This window comes from Pipistrellus hanaki (assembly GCF_964339955.1).
Source record: "Pipistrellus hanaki genome assembly, chromosome: 13".
Lineage (NCBI taxonomy): Eukaryota > Metazoa > Chordata > Mammalia > Chiroptera > Vespertilionidae > Pipistrellus > Pipistrellus hanaki.
In genome coordinates this window covers 8,763,484-8,785,740 of record NC_140515.1, presented here as the reverse complement: position 1 = coordinate 8,785,740, position 22,257 = coordinate 8,763,484, and the positions used below count along the sequence as shown (strand labels likewise).

Below are 22,257 nucleotides of genomic sequence, written 5' to 3'. Positions count from 1 at the left end.
TTGTGGAAGAGACACACTAAAGGGGCCAAAGAGCCGCATGTGGCTCACGAGCCATGGTTTGCTGACCACTGCCTTCCCCAATGTGCCAGGAATTCCTGACCATTCCGATTTTCAATGCACACTCAGGATAGCTCTCATTCACACTGCCACCCTTTTAAGTCTTCCTCCAGGTACTGCAAGCCCTCCTACCTGCTTTTCACCACCACATGCTCTCCTCTCCCTTCCACTACCGCAGATCCCAACAGCAGCTTCTCTGGGCTAATGCCATTCAGTGTTTCCCCATTGCCCTTAGAGTAACTATGTTCACAAGCTAATCAGTACGGAGTGATCTGCCTCTCTGGTCCAGTCTAATGCCAGGATCTGATCCAATATCCTCCCTCCCCTGCCATTAGTGTATTATGGCTTTGCTAATGTTGGTTGATTGGTTAACTGGGTATATATTATTTCTTATCAAAAGGTTTTTCTGAAATGATAGAAACCTTGTTTACCATTTGCAACAGCATGGATGGAACTGGAGAGCATTATACTAAGCAAAATACGCCATTCAGTGAAAGATAAATATCACATGTTCTCACTCATTTATGGAATATAATGAACAACATAAACCGATTAACAAAAACAGAACCAGAGACAGAGAAGCATTGATCAGACTGTCAAACCTCAGAGGGAAGTTAGGGGAGGGTGGGGGGAAGGAAGAGAGATCAACCAAAGGACTTGTGTGCCTGCTTATAAGCCTAACCAATGAACACAGACAACAGGGGGGTGAGGGCATGAATGGGGGGGGGGTGGAGAGTAATGGGGGAATAAGGAAACATATGCAATACCTTAATAAATAAAGAAATTTTAAAAATAAAATAAAATAAAAGAGAGAACAAATACATTTATATGTAACCACAATTCTCTGCTTGTTGAAGTTTATTTTGGACAATTTTAATGTTCAAGTTCTTTTGCCTGACTCTGGGTAATCCTATATAATAAAAGGCTATATGCAAATCGACTGAAGGCAAAACGACCAGTCGCTATGATGCGCACTGACCACCAGGGGGCAGACGCTCAATGCAGGAGCTGCCCCCTGGTGATCAGGGTGCTCCTGCAGGGGGAGCATCGCTCAGCCATGTCCTGAGCTGGGTTCATGGCTGGCAAGCACAGCAGCATGGTGGTAGCCTCTCCCGCCTCTGCAGCAGTGCTAAGGATGTCTGACTATCTGCTGTGAGTCAGACATTCCCCAAAGGCTCCTGGACTGCAAAAGGACATCAGGCCAGGCTGAGGAACCCACTTGAGTGCATGAATTTCATGCACTGGGCCTCTATATAATAATAAAGTGTAAGATTCAAATTGACAAACAGCTAAACAGCAGAATAGACTGGACGACCTTCCAGATGAAGCCGGGGCTGCGAGGGCAGCAGAGACAGCTGGGGCTGCAAAGGCCTACTCCTGCAGGAATTTTGTGCACCAGGCCTCTAGTTAGTTATTATAAAATGAATACTTATAAAAACAATGCAAAAGAACCCAGGAGCCTGTTTACTTAAATATGCTGGGGAAGCTGGAGTAGAGCTGCGGGATAATTGCTACAAACCACAGCAAGCCTGGAGGGCTCGGTGAAAATGAGCAGTTTCGATATTTGATATTTAATCCACTAGAAAGCTGTAATTAAACTATATATCTGTTTAAATCCAAAGTTATCTACTTAGTCTCCCTTATTACTATTGCCAAATTCAGCCACATTCATATAATCTCTTAGTTTCAATTGGTTAGGCAGAAATATGAATGCTTAATATTCCACAGGTCTGGATGCCTTATGGAGCAATGGTATATTTATGCAATCAGAAATTTTTGAATTGCACTAAATTTCTTCTTGGAGAGTGGGAAATATTTTAATTAGTTTCTTAAACTCCTTCCTTAAGCATTTTTATTGTTATTTTCCTTTTGAGGGGAAATTTGTAAAGCATAATTTGATTACCTAAATATAGCTTTATAATTTTAATTAAAATATTATTATAAACTCAAAGTCTTCTGATCATCAAAGGATAAATGAATTTAATTCATGATTGAAAAATACAGTGGATGTAATATCTATAGTGGCTTTTTGAAAGATGTTGTTTCTGGCTTTTAGAAAAGCTTTTACTGAGTGTCCTTATTCTTTGCTAAATCCTACTATTTAAAGATTTAAGGGGATACATTTTTTTTAAAGTTCTAAATATAACAATGACAATCAAGGTCACATCTGAGGATGACAGTGGGTGCTACTTGCTGAACACTGGAAAACAAGGCTGTGTATAATATAATTTTCTTGCTGGAGAGATGGTCTGACCAGATAGGGATATGGGAAAATTAAACTTAGAGTTTGCATCCAAATATCCTTAGGTTTGCAGGTTTTTGATCTGTTTATTAGCCATGCAAAAATATATTGCTGTTTCTTAATCTGATCATAGTTTCACTCGGCCCCTGGAATTATCCCCACACCCACACTTTGATATATTATGTTTTATTTTCAAGGGCTTGTTTCACAAAGATCAGCAAACAAAATAATATTTCCACTCCCCCCTCCATCCACTTTGTTTTTTGTGTAGTTAGCCAACTTCATGGGGAAGATATTAAAATGATTAATCCTTATAACTCACTGTGTCTTAAATGACTGGATTGCATGGGAGCAACTTTTATCTCTTGAATATGAATGTAGTAATATTACAAAATTGCAATTCATTCTGAACTATTTGATCACTACAATCTGTAGATAAATTGGCTTTTGAGTCTTTGCCATATGTCATAACTCTGTCCTCTTTCTCTTTCAACTCTCCATGACTAAGCTGAAGACACTGTTTAGAGAATCCAACTAAGTGAATAACAGGTTTAAAGAGGCGTCATCTGCATGACTTCCCAAAATTCTGCCTGTCTCCTTTAATTATAATTGCCAAATGAGTACAGATTAGGGGTTATTGGTTATCTGCCTTCTATTTCAAAGCAGAGTTTCTGATAAAAATGCACTGGGTTTCAGATCCAAAGAGCCTGTTTACTTAAATATGCCTGGGAAAGCTGGAGTCGAGGCTGAGGGGTAATCGCTACAGATCACAGCAAGCCTGGAAGTCTCAGTGAAGTGACAGTTTACAGGATACCTGACTGGAGACCTAGCGCTGTTGTCTATTACCCATTGACTTGAACCCAATTATTTCAACTTCTCTGAGCTTTACTTTCTGCATCTGTAGAACTAGCACGATAAGGCTTCTGCATGTGACCTTTATGAAAATGAAGCCCTGGTGTGCAATCCATCATAAACTATGGCCTGAGAGCCCACAGTGAGGTCTGAGGACACCAGTGCCTTTGTGCTTTTGGTTAGTCTGCTTATAAGGAAACGACAATCTCATTTCTCTGAGATTTAAAAGCAAAACATTTGAAATAATCTAAATATGAATATCCAAAATAGGAAATGGGCTACATATATCTTATCACTTTAATAGTGGAATACTATGTGCACAAAAATTAAAATAATGCTATAAATCTATATTCATTACTCAGAAAAGGTATTTGCATTCATATGAGTATGGGAAACACATTATTAAATACATATATTGCATAAACAGATTTTGTTAAAATTATTAAATCACGCATGTGTAAATAAAAATATACACACACACTTTGATACATAAGTATGAAACGGAAAAGAAAATATGTACAGTGGCTATCTCCAAGTGTGGGGATTTGGAATAAGTTTTCCATCTACATTTTTAAATTTTCTAAAGTAAACAGGTTACTTACATAAGGACACACACACACACACACACACACACACACACACACACTGTCTGCTACAGTCCAGAGACTTTCTTTAATCCCTGGCAACTCCTTCTCTCTCTTACCCCTTAATGTCCAGCCCATGGTCAAGGCCTTGGGTCAACACCGTCTTGGGCGCCAGCATCTTTGTTTCCACTGCCCTGCCACCATTATCCCAGTTCAGAAATCACTATTTCTCATCTGTGCATGCAAAAAGCTTCTAATTAGACACTCTGTGCCCCCTCACCTCCATTTTACCCTCCCAGTTCATCTTCATAAAGATTCTCAAATCACAAATGTTTGCTGAAGCACAAAGCTGACCTCGGATGTGTCTGATGGCGTCCCTTGCTCCTAGGACATTTGGCCCAGCTTTAAAAGCCATTTGTAGCATAGGCAAGGTTTATTTATTTATTTTAATATATTTTTATTGATTTTTTACAGAGAGGAAGAAAGAGGGATAGAGAGTTAGAAACATCGATGAGAGAGAATCATCCATCAGCTGTCTCTTGCATACACCCCTCACTGGGGATGTGCCCACAACCAAGGTACATGCCCTTAACTGGAATCAAACCTGGGACCTTTCAGTCCGCAGGCCAATGCTCTATCCACTGAGCCAAACCGGTCTCGGCAAGGTTTATTTCTTACTCTGCCTCCAAATATAACTGCTGTGTTCTGAAGACCCCAGGCTTCGCAGTCTGCAGTTTTCATCATCATGTTTCATCAGTTGTAATGATACTGCCTACTGAAGCTCTAGTTATGATTTATAGCCCAACTAAATTCTCAATTTCTCTGAATTTGTAGAAATTATGTTATCTTACAAATAAGAGATAATTAATAAATTGGAGGGCCAGAAGGAAGGATTGAATAAAATATTTTATTCCAGCAACATAGTTATACATATAATACATGCATGTGTTTTAAATATGCATATTTAACCATGTGGCTTTTTCCTGTTCAGTGTTTTTGAAAGTTGAAATCGATTCCTAATTAGCATTATTAGTTTGGTCTCCAAAATGATTGGTTTCCAAAAAGATCATTTTTGCTCGTTATATCCAGGAAAGACCAAAATGAGACTGACTTCCTTAAGTGAACCTGAAGCGGAGCACATGCTTCTCTCAGAGCGCGTGACAGAGCTCTGCCTCGCTCGCTTCATCTGGAGCTTAGAGGCCCCGGGGCTCCTTAACTAATGGGCATTGGCCTGCAGATAGTAAAGTGTTAACATTTTACTGAATTCAGATGCTCCAAAGTGTTCAGTGCGATAAGCACACTGTGCCTCCAAGTATTATTACCTTTTGTTTGTCTTTAGTGCAATTTTCCCTCTTTATTAAAAATAAAATTATTTACTTAAACATTTCCCTTGGAAAAGTGAAGTCCTTCCTATCTATTAAGATGTCTATCTTTTATGATATATGTTTCTTTTTTTTCATTTTAAACAATATTTAAATAAAAGATCTTTTAAGATATGTGAGAAATCTAAGTTAATATTTTTAAATGATTCCTGCTGTTTTCAAGTGACTCCTTAGCATAGTAGTGTTAGCCCAAATCCACCAAATTCATTAAAAATAAAACAAACCAACAAGCTCTGTTTTAATCTTGAAAGAAATCTGCATCTATCTAAGGAATTGGATGTACCCATATGGTTTGATGTGTGAGATTTATACTGAAAACAATTCCATCCAAACTGGTTGTGTGCATTCTACTGTACTTCAATACAGCTGGGGAGCTTGCTCTTGTCTGCCTTGTACGGCAACAGGATGAGTTGCTGTTATTTGTTTCCCAACTAATCACAAGTCCCTCGGGCATGGCAGTCACAGCACATCGCTGTGTAAGTCTGTGCCTTGCAAAGTCCAAACATTTGCTGACTTGGTTTACCTGATTTTATATCATTTTGTAAAACAAATGCTTCCTATATTATGAATGGTTTACCATATCAATATGAATGTTTATATATTAGTCCAAGAAGTTAGTTTTAAGACATGTATAGAGTGGAATGTTTTCTTTTATTAATTGTGGTCTTAATGTACTTTTTAATTCTCCTGAAGAGTATATTTATATAAACTTTTTTATATTTTCATGAAAATTATATTCAGGGTACTCACTTATATCTTTTGGTGACTGGTAGAAATATGATTTCCTATCTATAATGCTGAATATTCTAAATATAAAACAGAAAAGAAAATTGTGAGTGGAAGAAGAGGGAAAATGCAGATTTTTCTCTCCTTGTGTCTGTTGTTTGAGATTAGACATCACAAAGCATCTTCCTTACCTTCTTAGTGTAGCTATTTCTTTTCAAATCCATGTTGGTGAGAAAATTCAACTAAAGAAGAAGAATCCTGACGTCTTGTTTAAGACTGCACCTCTGTGAGCGTCCCCTCTATTTTTCCTTGAAGTCACCCTCTGGCAGAGCCACTGTCATTGCCCTTGCTTTTTGTCTTTGCCGCACATTTGCTTTTCGACAGGCTTAAATAATGGCTCAAATGGCTCAGATGATTCATGCCCGCAGAGGGATGTCTTCATTTGCTCTGTTCACATTCCCTCTTTTAACTAATGGTCTGGTGAACACCTAGTGTAGGTGCATTTTATTAGAGAGTATATTCCCTCTAAACGCTGCTCCTAAGCTGAAAGAAATGGGCCATCATCACATAAAATTAAAGTATCTCTGTAGAATTTACAAGAAATGGAATGTCCTTATTCCTGAGGCATAGAACATAAGGGGCTTTTTTCTCTCACCACACTCATGTTGATTAAGTGTATCACACCAACAGCTGTTGTGACACACAGGCAAATGAATTAGTCCACTGAAACCCCCTCTTAAAAGGAGCAAGTCTCTTGAAGTTTCTCATTCTTTATAGTTTTCTTCTCCCGTTTGGAAGAGGAGAAACCGGTTCCCATTCTCCAGGTTCCTCACTCTGAGTTCATAAAACTGCAATTAACAACGGGAGCTAAGGCCATTCTGGATTTGATGCACTGCTCTATCATCCATGGAAGGGAGTCTTTAAATCTGCTGTTAACAACTTGTGGGACTTGCACTGATTAATTCCTGCTGCCACGGTCTCAGGGCTGACAAGGCATCTTCTTGGCCTTCCACTGCATTGGGATCAATGTCATCATTTTACAAGAAATGAACTTACTGCTTTATAGACTCGGTTAGAAAGACATTGTAATTGTCAGCTTTAGACTGGGCCTCTGGACTTTAATTTGTTGACCTATGAGAACACAGAGAATCTCCTATTTTACTGAACTTTCCAAACATAAAATGAAGTTATCAGAGAGTCATAGTGATTCTGACATTTGAACTTCAGCAAAAGGGCAATGCGTTGAGGCTAAGAACGCCCCTTCCTGGAATGTCCGGCACTCCATCCGCAAGGCCTGCCCCGCTCCTAAGAGAACGCCCCTCAGGAGAAGAGCACTGACAACGGGTCAGGAATGCTGGCTCTCAGAGTAGACATTCCTTGGGGGCCACACGTCTGTTCTCCCTACATCTGGTGCCAGAGCCCAAATTCCCGCTGGAGAAGCACCTCTTGTCCTCCGTGTGGCCTGGGGAGCTGCCGGCCAAGGCTCCCTGGCGGTCCACTCAGGACCAATGGCCAAAGCTAGTAAGCCTTCTTCTTTGGCATTTGGAGTCTTGACTATAAGGATAAGAGAAGAGAAAAGTATGCGGAGCTAATTTGTTCCAGGAGTGGAGACCTGAGCACATTTGTTGTCTTGCTATTTGGAGCCCCGCTGGACCGAGTTCTGCTTCTTGCCTGTGAGCCACTTCCAAGTCTCCAGACAATCCGCTTTTCATTAATTTCGCTAGAATCAGCACCTGTTGCTTTCCTCTCAAGAACTAGGTGAAGACTAATTTTATGTGTCATCTTGACTAGAATAAAGGCTACCCAGGTCGCTGGCAAAAACTTTATTTCTGACTGTGTCCATGAGGGTGTTTCAGGAATATATTAGTATTTAAATTGGCAGTCTGATTTTTTAAAAAATCACTTTCTCCAGTGTGGATGGGCATCATCCAATCTGTTAGGGGTTAAATAGAACAAAAAGATAGAGGAAGGACAAATTTGCTCCCTCCACTTGAACTAAGACATCCATGGTCTCCTGCCCTCGGCCATTGGCACTCCTGTTGTTTGAATGTCTTGCTTGAAGCAAGACTTACGGCATTGGCTCTCCTGAGCCGGGCTTGCCTGGAAGCAGACGGCTGGTTTCTTGAGCTTCCAGTTTGCAGACGGCACACTGTGGCACTTCTCAGGCTCCATAAATGTATAAGCCAGTAGCTCATAATAAGTCTCCTATTATCTATCTATCTATCTATCTATCTATCTATCTATCTATCTATCTCTATCTATCTATCATGTATATATCTATAATCTATCAACTATCTATCAATAGAGATAGTCCTCTATCTCTATTGATTTTGTTCTTCAGAACCTAATACAAACTATTAAAACTTTGTTTTATAATTATTACATTTTGATATTAGTGTATTATCCTTTGATAGCCCTTAGCCTTACATTCTTTTGAAAATAAAACGTAGTAGAATATATTTTACTGCAATGTAAAATATATCTTCAGTAGCATTTCCAGGGGAAAGTGTTTATTGGAATCCAAAATGCTGACCTAAGTCTATGAATGATTCTTGGCTCTCTTCCTGGCAAGCTCCCCACACTCTCCGAATGCCAGCCTTGCTTTGGGTCAAGATGCTCCAGCCACTCTTGTTTTCATTCACTTTTTGAAACATGACGTGTTTTTGTCTGTCCCATTCCTTCTATGTGAAATTTATTTTCATTGCCTTTACTCTATCAGCAAATGCTTTCTCAATCTTCATGTTGAAGTAAAATCTCGAGCAGATTTTCCTTGTCAACAACTGATTTCACACATCCTTCTGCTTAGTTGATATCTTTGTGTGGGATGCCTCAGAGGCATTTCATCTTACTCTGACTCCCCAGGTCTGAGTCTCTCCCTCCAGCCAGTGTTCCCATCCCCTCCACTGAGCATCGCCATCAGGCAGTGCCTCAAGCCAGTGGTCAGCCTTGACTCATTTCCTTGTGTTGCCACAAATTGCTGCACCAGCCAGTTCAGTTACCTTTCCCTCTGAACTAGATCCCCAAACCTATTTCCTCCGTTTCACTTTCACAATTTTATCCTACTTCAATTATCACCTTTTGCTTATTCAACTGCAGTATCTTCTATTTTATTTCTGTGTACTCTTTAAAAATTTTATTTTATTGATTTCAGAGAGGAAGGTAGAGGGAGAGAGAGATAGAAACATCAATGATGAGAGATCAGCTGCATCTTGCACACCCTTTACTGGGGATGGAGCCTGCAACCCAGGCATGTGCCCTTGACTAGAATTGAACCCAGGACCCTTCAGTCTGCAGGCCGATGCTCTATCCATGGACCCAAACCAGCTAGGGCTCCGTATACTCTTTAGCTCATACAATATAAGTGATTGCTCAAATTCCCTTTCTTAGAATCTCCAGTGGCTCCAATTATGAAGGAAAAAATATCCAAATTCCTGATTGAGGCCAGCAAGGCAGGCCAACATTATTGCCAACTTAAGCACCTTCCTTTAGCTCCCCGCCTTTCTCCATCACTTTCTTTTCTGTCCCTTTCTCCCTCCTTCCCTCCCTCCTTTTCAGTACCCCTTCCCTTCCTTCCTTCTTTTCCACTCAGCCATTCTGGATCCTGAGCCACTCTGTGTGCATACAAGCTCTTCTCCCTGCTGGAATGTTCTTTGCAGATTTTCGCACAGCTGGCTTCTTCTTGTGATTTAACTCTCACGTCAAATCTTTCTCTTAACTTTCTTAATCACTAATTCTAAAGGAGAGTTCCCAATGCTCCAGCACATCAGCCTGTTCCAAAGCTTCCAGAAAACGACTCCTGTAAAAGCATCTTGCTCTCATTTTACTTATTTATATGATTTGCAAAGGCACATTTTCCCATCTAGCTTCTCCTTCTAATTATGTTTAAACAAAAACCAACGTTCTCTTTGGCTGTTACTTTTTCCTCACCTGTATTTTGGGTATTAGGTAACACATTTTCACAAGTTAATGAAGACTAATGAAATAAGAGCTAATTATCCTGTTTCGTAAGAATAGGAATCTCAAGCTATGCTGTTTGTGGAAATAAACATAAATGAGGCTTCATATTTAAGCTGGTCAAAAAAAGGAGCCCTTTTAAAAATGAGAAGTACCTGAGTGAAAGAATTAGCCTGGGTTGATACTTAGTCATTATTATAAAACACTTAAGTAAATGAGTTCCTTAAAGGAAGAAATGGCATTTTCATTGTTTGACACCTTTGTTTCTTTGCCTAACATGTTGTCTGTGGGCTCAAGAGGAGCCTCATCAAATAGTTGCTAAATTGAATAAAATATATATTTTAGATTGTTTTAATGCTTATAATCTGAAATTATGTTTGATCAAAGGAAGGGGGCTTTCGTTCACTTAGAATTATGGAAGTTCAGTGAATTTATGAATATCAATAGAAGTAGGATTCTCACTTTCTCCATCTCATTGGCAAACAATGGTCAGAAATGAGATGAGATTCTTGTAATATGATTTGAAGTTTTGCATTTTATTAAGAAGAGAATTTTTAGGACATGGCTTTTGGAAGCTCTATGCTGTTTTCCAGTATCTTGTTACATCAATTCCTAATATGTGTTAACTCTGATTAAATGATAACCAATATATTCAAGATGCCAAGTCATTGGTGACCCAACTTCTCTATCTTAATACTAAATAAATGTATCGAGTTTCCTCAAGAGTGTATTTAAATAATGATCTTGAAATCACCAAAGACTCTAGTCACCATATGACTACCTGTACTTAGTTCAAAATGACTACACAATTTTCAACATCCACGTGTCTTTCTTCCTGGCATTTCTTGGAAGATGAGAGAAAAACTTGTTCATTGCCCTCATCTCCTCTTTTTAAAATCACACCTCTTCCAGAAATACGAATTTTCCCACGAAGGCCCACCTGCTCCGGCAGTTATTGGGAAGTCAGCACCTGATGAGAAGATGATAAAGCATGGAGGGCACGCTTGTAACTGGGCTATTTTTGTTCTTCCCTCTGCTCACTACAACCAGAAGAGAATGCCTTGTTGAAACAAGACCAGGTAATTTCAGGAAAACAGCTTCATTTCAGCAGTCGTAATGTCATATTTTTTAAAGAACTGACTTTGCACATACCTATAAATATGTGAGTATTTGTGTGCATGTATATGTGCGTGTGCACATATGAAGCAATTTTTATGGAAAACTGGTTTGGGGAAAATTGTAATAGGTTTTGTTTAGGGATACAAATTCTTACAAATTGGTAGCCAATGGGCTGAAATAGTCACAGAACTTGGCGTAATTTGTTCTGCAAGGTGCTTTCTTATTGTTGTTATTATTTTCTTAACCTTCAGAAGTTAGGAGGTTTCACATGGAATTTCAGATTTCCAGTTTCTCCTGAAAAAATCAGGAGACACTGTAAGAAATTATGTGCAGTTCAAGCACTGGCGACGCTGCGATTTTAAACTACAAATAGCAACAATTTCAAGGCTCCATCCTGCCTGATGCTTCTCTTCCGTATCGAATGGAGGAAGCAGTAGGCACTGAAATGCTTACCCAGAATGCTCCCTGGCTTAATGGGGCATTACATGCCATCTTATTCCACCTGTAATTTCCCCCCAATTTCTCCGTTATATCAATTTTCCCTTCATAACGTTTTTCACATTTGGGCCTATTTTTCTCCTCTCCTTGTTATGACTTTTATCCAGGACATGTTTCCTCACTTGGGGTTCCTGAATTGGTTTCTGTCGTAGCCATCACCATGCCTGCTGCCTAGCCTGGCCTCTGCCTGCCCCAGCCATTCTGCAGACTAGTTAGGGATTCATATGCCCTCAGCATGCTTCAGTTCAGCCCCGGGTCCTGCCCTTGCTGTGCCAGTCTGTTGTCCCTCTGATTCTGTGTTAACTACAGGAAGAGTGGCCAGGGCGCCCTGACCGGAGCACAAAGCAGGCAGATGGCCTCTGATGACTCTGCTCCCAGCACTCCTCCGGCCACCTGTGCAAATAGATGGGCACCACCTTCAAGACTGGCCTTTAGACCACCTCGGTCCAAATTGCACAAGATAGCTCATCTTGCCTGCTCCATCTTTCAAAACCACACTTTGTTTCTCTGGTTGTCTTAAAACAGGTTTTTCTCTGAGCATGATCCTTGGACATCTGACTTCAGAGTTACCTGTCTTGCTTCTTAAGCATTTATCCCTGGGCTCCTGAGTTCCTTAAATTGGGACGTAGGAATGTGATAGATCTAAAGCCTGATCATCTAGAGTTTAAAGGCAGCGTGACTCACAGCGATGGAGGACCGCCTGATGCCTTGATAGACTGTGAAACAGGATGCAATTACCTGGAGGTGAGTGCATTTTGGGTCTGCGGCGTGTTTCTCAAACACTATTCGCCCTAATTGTGGATAATAGCTCTGGGTGTGCTGTAACCAGCTCTCTGGCGCCCTTGCTGAGGCCATCGCCCCCATGACCCAGCCGATGCAAGGTGGAAGGCAGTCAGCGCCTTGCCTTTCAGGCAAAAGCAAGCCAATAAGATAGTAAACTTCTCCAGGGCAGGACTGTTCTTTCTCCTTTCTTCCTGCCCTCTCGTGCCTCAGCTCCAGGAACATGTGGCTCACAATGCTGAGTCGCATTGGATAAATGGGGTGAATATCTGAAATATTATAAAGGACATTAGCATCCAGGTTGGCCATGATGGTGATGCACACCCTGAGGTCCGCACTGGGTTCCTCCAGTGGGTGTTTTTACTTCGCCTCTCGTCAGCGAGGCGTTGCTATGGTTCTCTACATTTAACCATGGGAGTGCTCAGCTAGAGTTGCAGAGGGAGGAAAGTAGTTGCTTCTCATCTCACTCACATTGTGACATGAGAAGCAACTACTTTCGTCATTCGTGAAAACCATTGGAACAAATTTAAGCCATCTATTTTATATACTTTTTTTTTGAGGGTGGGGAAGTTGATTAATAACCATTAGAAAAATCAATGTGACAGAGTAGTTTAAGGAAAAGAATATAATTTGGAGCTGGAAGACCTGGGTTCCAGATTCAGTTTGCCAAATTTGAGGAACATCCAAAGTCTTTCTGAAACTATAAAATGGGAACAATGTTACTGCATATCAAGCTGTTCTAGGGACTAAATGATGAAATTTATATAAAATACTATAAAAATACAGAGGACTCTTACTATTAATAATTGCTCCAAATGTGAATGAGGATCTCAAAAAATATAACTATATTATTTTGAATTATGCTTTAAAGAGGGGACACACAGAAATAATGAAATCTCATCTCCACAATCACACAAACAGGTGTCACCAGGCCTTGCTGAGGACTCTGAGCTGCCAGAGGCTCAGCAAAACGCCAGTCACAGCCCGTTAGCAAGCAGCTGAGCTGAGATTTGAAAACCACACCTGCCTAGCTTCTATTGCTCTACTCTTTCCAATGCGCCAGTTTGCCTTTAAAAATAAATAAGACAACACGTATACTTTTTCTTAACATTAAAAAGAGAGATTTATGTTTGAATACTAGCTCATTCTCCAGATGATTCCCTATGAAGATGTTACTGTTGCACAGGTTGTTGTCATGACTCAGCATAACATCAGCACACATTGGCAATGCGGGCGAGTTATTACTGTTATTGTTTTGGTGTTGTAGAAGTTCCTTGACATATTTGTTAAAGTCTCCCATGACCTGATAATACAATTTTGAGGAATGACAACTATTGTACTTAGGAGCTGTTTCTTTACGATTGAATACACTCATGAAATAATGTAAAAGACACACCTATTTCAATAAAATATCAAGTCAATTTACTTTAATAAACATCTAGAATCTGGTTCAATGTCCTTTTATGAAATATGTTAAACATAATTTGAATGTAGCTTAAAGGAAGGGTCCAAAGGGATAAGGCAGGTCACCGGGGAATTAGCTTTTACAGATCACAAAAACTTAATGCTGAGACAGACTTAGTGAACACAATTTTTAAAAAAGAAAGTACTTCAGTAAACAATCGACTGGTCTATCAATTCCACCACTGTTTCTATATGAGACTGTAAAGTGGAATAATTATAGCAAAAATAAATAATGTAAACATCACTGCCAATAGTAGTGCCCAACACCTTTGTCTTCATGGGTTTGGAGTTCACAGGAAATGCAAAAGGAAATCTTTGATCCAAGTTCAGTTTTTCATTTCACAGTGCTGTTTTTTTAAGTGTTCTATTTAAAAATATCATAATAAAGAGAAGCCAGAGAATTTTACTGCCTGTGGCTTTTTGAAGGAAATGATTCTGAGAATACTTCATGTCTGCATCAACTTTTATCCTGAAACAGAATCTCTAGCAGAGAGGAGCTCCATCTACTAATTGAGATTAGTGGGGCATGGGGCAGGTCACGCCCTGCAAGTAATTTAACATCTTTTCTTTGAAACATTGTGTAAGGTCGTGGTTAAACTCAGATGCTGTGGAGTCACACTCTCTGGGATCGAATTCAGCTCTGTCACGTTTACAATCTTGCCATCTTAGCCAGTTACTTCAGCCCTTTGTGATTCTGTTTTCTCCTCTGAAAATTAGGAATAATTACTATTGTACAGGCTGTTGTGATGACTCAGCATACTATCAGCACACATTTGCAATGAGGGCCATGCTATTACTATTATTGTTTTGATGTTGTAGAACTTCCTTGACGTGTATGTTAAAGTCTCCTCCCATGATCTGAGAATACAATTTTGAGGAATGGCAACTACTTAAGAGCTGTTACTTTACGATTGAATACATTTATGAAATAATGCAAAAAATACACCTATTTCAATAAAATATCAAGTCAGTTTACTTTAAGAAACGTTAAGATGTTCGTAAAATGAAAAGAGGACAAAACGAAACCTTCTAGTAAATAATCACGAGCTTATACGTGTTTTCAAAAGCGCACGAAGTCGCACTGTCCTAGGAGAACGCATTGATCTGTGTGTGTATTTCCAGCAGCGCCTCACGCACACGGTGCCGCGGCCGCTCTCCCCGGGGAGGCGGCCCTTTAATTGCAGTGAATGGCGATGCTATTTGCAGACATCACTTCCTACAGCAGCCCTCCTTGCTGTGATTATTACTTAGAAAATACTTGTCCTCAATGATGTAGTCTCCTTGGCTAAAGGAGAAACCTACAGCACAACCAGAACCTCACAGATAATCTGAGCTGAAAATGCATATTCTCTCCCAGCAAAACACTGTTTACTGCGGCAGAGGGAACAAAAGCTCCTCAGTGCTAAACACCTTCACACGCCACCCAGCCCGAGGAGAAAACTTAAAAAAAGCGGAAGCACAGACATTGTTTTAATCGCCCTGCACTCATTCCGTCTCCCACACGGTCTCTTATAAACAAAAGCACAACTTCCACATTCGGAGAAAATCAACAGCAAGAGGACTTACCTTCCTTCAACCAAGAAATATTACTTTTATCATTTTCAAAATGCTCAGCTGCTCTTACTTTTATCTTTTCCAGCTCAGTTTCTGACATCTAAGTGGAAACACAATTTGTGATATAAAAAAATTTTAAGAACCCAAATTTGTGACATTGAGCTTTATATTTAGAGACTAATGCCATATTATAGGAAAGTGTTTTCCCTATAGTTTTTCAGTTCACTGCCTTATGCTGTCTGACATTTTATCCATTTGTAATATTTTAAAATATTAATATTGAAAACTAAACTTTATATGATATTTCATTTTTCAGCAATAGGTTGCTATAAGATTTTATAATTTATGAATATGAAAGAATAACATTAATGGCTAGCCACAGATTTGTAAAAAACAAACATTCTGTTGCTGTTTTCATGTTTTTAATAATCTATAGAAGAGCATGTTGCAAAGTGATATACAGAGATATGCATAATAATAAAACATAAAAGCACATTTTCACCAATTTATTGGGTTGAATTAGAGCCCTATGGGCTGAGACAGGCCTGGGGCTCTGGAAGGTGAGGCAATCTGCCCTGGACCCCCCTGCACCCCACTTCCCGACCTCTCTAGGAGGGACTGGCTGACCCTGCTCCGGCTCCTGCGGTCTTACCTGGGATCCGGGGGGAGGCCCAGGGGCCAGGCAGGGTGCGAGGCGCTGGGCAGCCTTCTCCGTGCCTCCCGACACCCAGCATTCCCCTCCCAGCCAGAGTGAGCAGGGAAGCAAAGCTCTCCCTGCCGGTGGTGCTACGATTGTAACGCTGCCAAAAGCATCCAACTTGTGGCTGAGAGCTTTTTTAAGGTCATGCAAAGCCTGTGGTTCACAGCAAGAGCCGCTCCGGCCAGCACTGATTGCAAGGACACTCCGCCAATGTGGGACAATGAGCATTCCCAAATGCCGTGCTTCACCCCTTCCTCCCGCACACACCACACTCACACTCAGAGGGCGAGGAAGAGTGCACAGACAAGACTTGGGTTAGAGGAAAAGGGAGTAAAACCTCTAAAGCTTTATCCCTTAGAAGTTCTTCCTGCAGCAGAAAAATTGAAAAACAAGTTTTCCTAACGTTGAATAGGAAACAAGAAACAGATTGGGTTTTTGGAGGGTCTGCAGATGTTCCAAAAGGCTGTGAAATGACATTTCAAAGAGGTGTGGGCATTCGATGCTCAGTCAAAGCTGTTTTCCACAGAGGTTGACGCAGAAGCACAGCCTGGGGCGCCGTGCTGAGGAGGACCAGCATCCCGTTCCCTCCAGGAGTGGCATTCCTGGTTGGGGCCCACAGTGGTTTCCCTGCCGAGTGTTCACCCAGCAGCTGTCTGTTTTCTCATCACCTGGCACCCATTTCACCTTGTTTCCCAACTTCATTTCTTGTGCTTTGCTCCATTTCATTGTTTTAAAAACTACCTTGATCAGCCAATTTCCATGGTAAGATGACTTTCAGTTTATCCTATGATCAATCTGGTAACTTCCAGATTCCTTCGACAGCTAAGGAAGACCTTGAAGGGTTAGATTTTATAACATGACAAGAGGCCAGATGAACAAAGATTCATGCAAGCATGAGCCTTCCTTCCCCTGGCTGCTGCCACCGCCTTTGCTCTGGCCAGAGCTGCCTTTCTGCCTTCTGATGCTACCCAGAGGCCTGGAGTGGCTGGGACAGTGCAGAATGCCTGCATTGTCAACATGGCCACTATGCAAGCATCCCACCCCACCCCCGGCTGCTTGGCGCCTGTGTACGAAAATTAACCCACCATATTTGTTGGGTTAATTTGAATACTCACTCCTGATTGGCTGGTGGGTGTCACAAAGGTATGGTCAATTTGCATCTTACTCTTTTATTAGTGTAGATTTTCAAAATGTGGCTAAAAGCAAAGCTTCCTCCGAGATCCCTATTCTTTTTCTCCAACCTCATTGTAATGCTGCCAGTCCCTGAACTTGCCTGCTTCTGTGATTAACATCCCAGAGATGCTTCCTCAGAATCTCACCTCCAGCCCCTGTGGGAAGCCCTCCGGGCTTCTCTCATCCGGACGAGATCCAGTTCTTCTCTAGTGTCAATGGGACTCCGGGCCTGAGCCTCTGCGCTTAGCTCTACGTAAGCCCACCCCATCTCTATGGCAAGACTTTACCCCTGAAGACAGCCCTACCCCCACGTTTCAGGCTTCTTGCTCAGGGTGTGGCACGACCACATAAGGATTAATGGCAGCTAGATAAACAAAACCAGAAGATCGAACACCACCGGTGCCGTCCTTTTCCCAAAGTGGTGGCATGCCTGACTGGCACAGAGAAATGGTTCCAGGCCAGGAGCCGCCATTGGGGACGGCTCTGTCCCTCCGGCCAGGTGAGCTGTTTGAATTCCCTCCTGGGGGGAAGTAACACTGTAATTAGCCTCGATTTTAAGTCTTGGTTCAGTAATGTGAGCTTAGCACAAGTGCCTCCATTTTGGGCCTGTTATTTCCTTTTTGATCAGAGTGTGTGACGTTACTTAAAATTTCTGTATGGAATTTTCTTTCATTTTAAAGTGCACCTTTTTTTTTTGAATTTAGATAATTAACTTTAAATTCTATTCCTGTCTTTGTAATCCTTCCTTATGAGAGCTGAAGATTTAAGCATTCTATTTAATGTTTTCATGTACTTCATCAATAAAGATAAGACTAAACTCCAGGATAAACTATATGCCACTGGCGCCTTTATTGACATCGCATTAAGTGCATTCCATACAAATGCCAGCCTTTAAACCAATTACTCATTTGCTTAGAGATGTACTTGGACCATAAAATTCTCCATCTGGGTGATAGAGTCTGGACTGGGACTTGGAATGAATGAGCTAAACCACAGTTGATGATAAGAAGTAAGGAGAAACCAAGACCAGGCAGAGCAGACTGAGAAACAAAAGATGGTACCAAATGAAGCTCTGAGGTCCCAGGCTAAATCATGCAGACCAGAGTGCAGACTCCAGGCTCACGTTTCTTGATAAACTCTGTTTTTGTTGTCTTATCTAAATAAAAACAGTTTGAATATCCTCTTATTTTATAACTTTATGCTTTTTATTTTGGCTCATGCATCCATATATCTAGTTCCTACTCAAAATCTGATCCAGAGATAAAAGCTTCAGGGGAAGACAACCTTTGCCAAGAGAAAAACCTGCAAGATCATCATCTAGTTTATCTTTCTGTTAAAATAAAATGGAACGATTGAAGCTAGAGACTTCTCTAAGAAACAAATAATTATGTGCTGTCATTAGTCTTTATTTCCTCCAAAATCACCACAGTCACTTGCTGTTGATTATAAAACAATGAAGTTATATTATGATGTAACAATATAATATTAATTAATGTGTAGAGAAAGTCATCAACTAGATGGAGCGACTTGAGGACTGTAATTTGTAGAGTAGAGTTGTCAGAGGGCTTGGTGGAGGGGGTCAGAGGACATGGTGTGGGAAGGTAGACTCCTTTCAAAGTCTGTTTACTGCTACAGAGCTGCATCTCTGTATTAGTATAGTTACTTATACTAACGATCAATATATGCCATTAACTATTTGCATTTAGAATATTCTTTGGGGGATTTTGTGGCCTTGATACAAAAATACGCATGGAATAAATAACAATTGGCCCAAAATATCAGAGGCAAAGCAAATACAAGTCACACAAGCTTTGCTAGGGGAAGGTCACAACTAACCCCACAGACCTACAAATTATGGGACTCATTAATGCTAGAAATCATCAAATGTTCAGCTTTAAGACATAATACTTGGGGATATAAAATGAATTAAGTTTTATACTTGTTTCATGTCAGATCATTAACAAAGAGCTTCAAATTATTTTTATACTGTATAAAGCTGCTTTTACTGAGAGACCTTGGTTGGCATTGAATAAAGATCCTATCTAATAAAGAGGTAATATGCAAATTGATCATCACTTCAACACACAAGATGGCTGCCCCAATATGGTTAAAGATGGCTGCCCCCAGGTGGAAACAAGATGGCCAGCAGGGGAGGGCAGTTGGGGGCAACCAGGCCTTCAGGGGAAAACAATTGGGTGAAACCAAGCCTGCAGGGGAGGTTTGTGCAGGGGTGGCCAGGCCAATAGGGGAGGGCAGTTAGGGGCAATCAGGCCTGCAGAGGAGCAGTTAGGCATCTTTCAGGATGGCAGGATAGTGGTTAGGAGGTGATCAGGCTGGTAGGCCGAAGTGGTTAGTGTAGTAGCAATCAGGCAGGCAGGCGAGCGGTTGTGAGCCAGCAGTCCTGGATTGTGAGAGAGATGTCTGACTGTCTGGGCCTAAATGGGCAGTCAGACATCCCTCGAGTGGTCTCAGATTGGAGACGATGCAGGTTGGGCTGAGGGACACCCCCCCCCACTTCCCACCCCATGCACCAGGCCTCTAGTATAAGAATAAATATGTGAATGACACTTGCTAGGAGGTTTATCATGAAAATTTTGGGTTCTTCAGATCATAATATGCACTATTAACTAATTATAATATTGTTACACTTCATGTAAAATATAATAATTTTATAATGGTATCATTCCATTTATATACTCTCTTCTTTGTACTATTATTTTTAAAAGTTGTACAACTTTTAAAACAGTTGTACAACTGTTATAATCTGTTAGGCAGTGTATGTTGTGTGTATTTAAATAGCAGTGTCCTTTAAAGTAATTAGGAGAAGAAAAAATGATATTTTAAAAAAATGTTTACCCCCATCTTACCATTTTTAGTTCCTGGGCAGGAACTGGAATGGTGGAATGACCAGAAGGACCAGTGGCTATGATGCACACTATGGCAGCCAACTAGCCTGATCCAGGCTTCGCTCAGCCTTCTGCTGCCCCCTCCCCTCTGATAATCCCAGGTGAGTTTCCAGTGAGGCTGCGCACAGAGGGCTCTCTGCACCTCAGGAGACAGGGTAGCAGCAGCTGTGCTGTTCCAGGTAGAGAGGCTGGGGCTCTGCACAGGGTTCTCACCTGCAGCTGCCCCTCCGGCCCGGTCCCCAAGTGTCCCCCAACACTCCAATCTGTGAGGCCAGATGCCAGCTGCCCACAGCCGCTGCCACTCACTGGCTTGTCCTGATGGGCCCCCATCAGGGTGAGCCAGCCAGACCCCACCCATGTGCAATTGGTGCACTGGGCCTCTAGTTTGTATGGAAATGATTTTAGCAATATAGAATATTTACTGAGTTTGTATTAAAATTACTTATTAATAAGAAGGTTTTGATTTATTGAATACTTACAGTGCAGTACCTTTTGATAAATTATTAACATTATTTAAAATAATTATACAAACTAATAGATTTTATTATCTACTAGAAGCCTGGGACATGAAATTTCATGCACTGGAGGGGGTGTTCCCTCAGCCTGGCCTGCCTCCTCTCACAGTCCAGGAGCCCTCAGGGCAGGAGGCAACCCAGCGATCAGGGGAAGGCAATGGCCCCATCACACCTCTGCTGCTGCCACTGCCAGCATTGCAAGCCTTGGGCAGCCCTGGTTACTTGAGCCTTGGGTGGCCCAGGGAAGATAGGCAGCTGCCATCTGAGACTTGCCTGCACCTCAGGCCAGCCCTGGGCGGCTGTGGGGCTGAGGGCGGGTTCAGCTGCACCATGCACCTACCACGCCCCCCATGGGGCTGAAAGGACTGGGGACTCTGACGAGGCTAAGGGGATCACCACCTTTGTGGCTATGGGCTCTCTTGTGGCTATGGGCACCACCACCTTTGGGATGGTGTGACGGTCAATTTGCATATTCCCTATTTATTAGATAGGATTAGTGTCATTATGCTCAAAACAAAGTCCTCTTCAACCAGTAAAATATGGCAGTAGATTTACCCTTATTATTAACATCTGGAAATGTTTCTCTTGGAGGAGTGATTTATTTATTTATTTATTTTATTTTATTTTATTTTATTTTACCACAGGTGGTTATTTTCATCCCATTTTAGTTTTCTTATTGTCAAGTTTTTTTCATCTCCTTGTCTGTGTCTTGGTTTTTATAGTTCCAAGACCTCCTCTGCCAAGTAGGACAGAAAACCACAATTTCTTTCTTACAGTGCTTGTTCTTCTACCACATCAACCAGAACACTTTTCTTGACAGCCAAAAGAGAAATGGAAGAAATATGTTATCGTGACCATTCTTTCCTAGACCACCTCTCAGGGTTAGTCCTAAAGCAGGACACTGAAATAATTTGAACTTCAAATACAATTTTAGTTTAGCAGGACTTTTGAATACAAAGAGAAATTCTAACATTTGATCATCTATTCACAAATGATGTCCTTGTAGCCTTTAAAGAACTATAAAGCAAATAAAATTGTAAGATAATTTATTTGATGTTATCTGAGATAAAATAACTCTTTGAAGAGCCGTAGAGACTAATTAGAAAAGAATATCGGTATATTCCTAAATTATAAAATTAACAAAGTTAAAATCACACGAGCCCCACATAGGTAAAGCCATGGTGATCTAAGAACACACAATTATTAGTGTAAAATTCTAAGGGAAAAATGGATTTTTGAAGAAGAGATGAGAAAATCTTAGTGAGTAGAGCTTAAAAAACTAAGCGTTAAAGATGATAATAATAAAAGGGGAAATTCCTCATTTCCCAAGTAAGATTGAAAATGTCATTTTCTTTGCCATTTTGGTAAATGAAAAGTACCACATTATTTTTCTTGCATTATTTTCAGGAAGGGCCGGCCTGGCGGGACCCGCACCCAAGCTGGCACACAGCCCTGTGTGGGGGGACACTGCAGGCCTCAGTGTTGAGCTGGCTCTTAAGGACTTCTCCCAGTTCCTTCCAGGTGAGTCTCCAGTGAGGCTGCGCACAGAGGGCTCTGTGGTCCTCAGGAGACAGGGTAGCAGCAGCTGTGCTGTTCCGAGTAGAGAGGCTGGGGCTCTGCACGGGGTTCTCACCTGCAGCTGCCCCTCCGCTGAGCACCCTGCACAGCGTCCGCTCCGCTCCCCAGCGCTCCTGCCCCTCACCTCCTCCTCTGGGACTCTGTTCCTGATGGAGACCTGCGGTTCCTGCAGG

At 41.3% G+C, this 22,257-nt stretch overlaps 1 protein-coding gene across 1 annotated transcript in view; it reads right to left on the bottom strand.

Moving 5' to 3' along the window:
- MDFIC2 (MyoD family inhibitor domain containing 2) overlaps window positions 1–15,947 on the bottom strand; it is a 110,413-nt gene extending 94,466 nt beyond the window's left edge. Inside the window, exons 1-2 of the mRNA XM_084902099.1 lie at window positions 15,865–15,947; window positions 15,225–15,312 (exon numbers count right to left, since the gene is read on the bottom strand). Of these exons, the coding sequence (XP_084758225.1) occupies window positions 15,225–15,312 (88 nt within the window). The 5' untranslated portion in view covers window positions 15,865–15,947. The remainder of the gene's footprint in view (window positions 1–15,224; window positions 15,313–15,864) is intronic.
- Window positions 15,948–22,257: the final 6,310 nt, after the last annotated feature.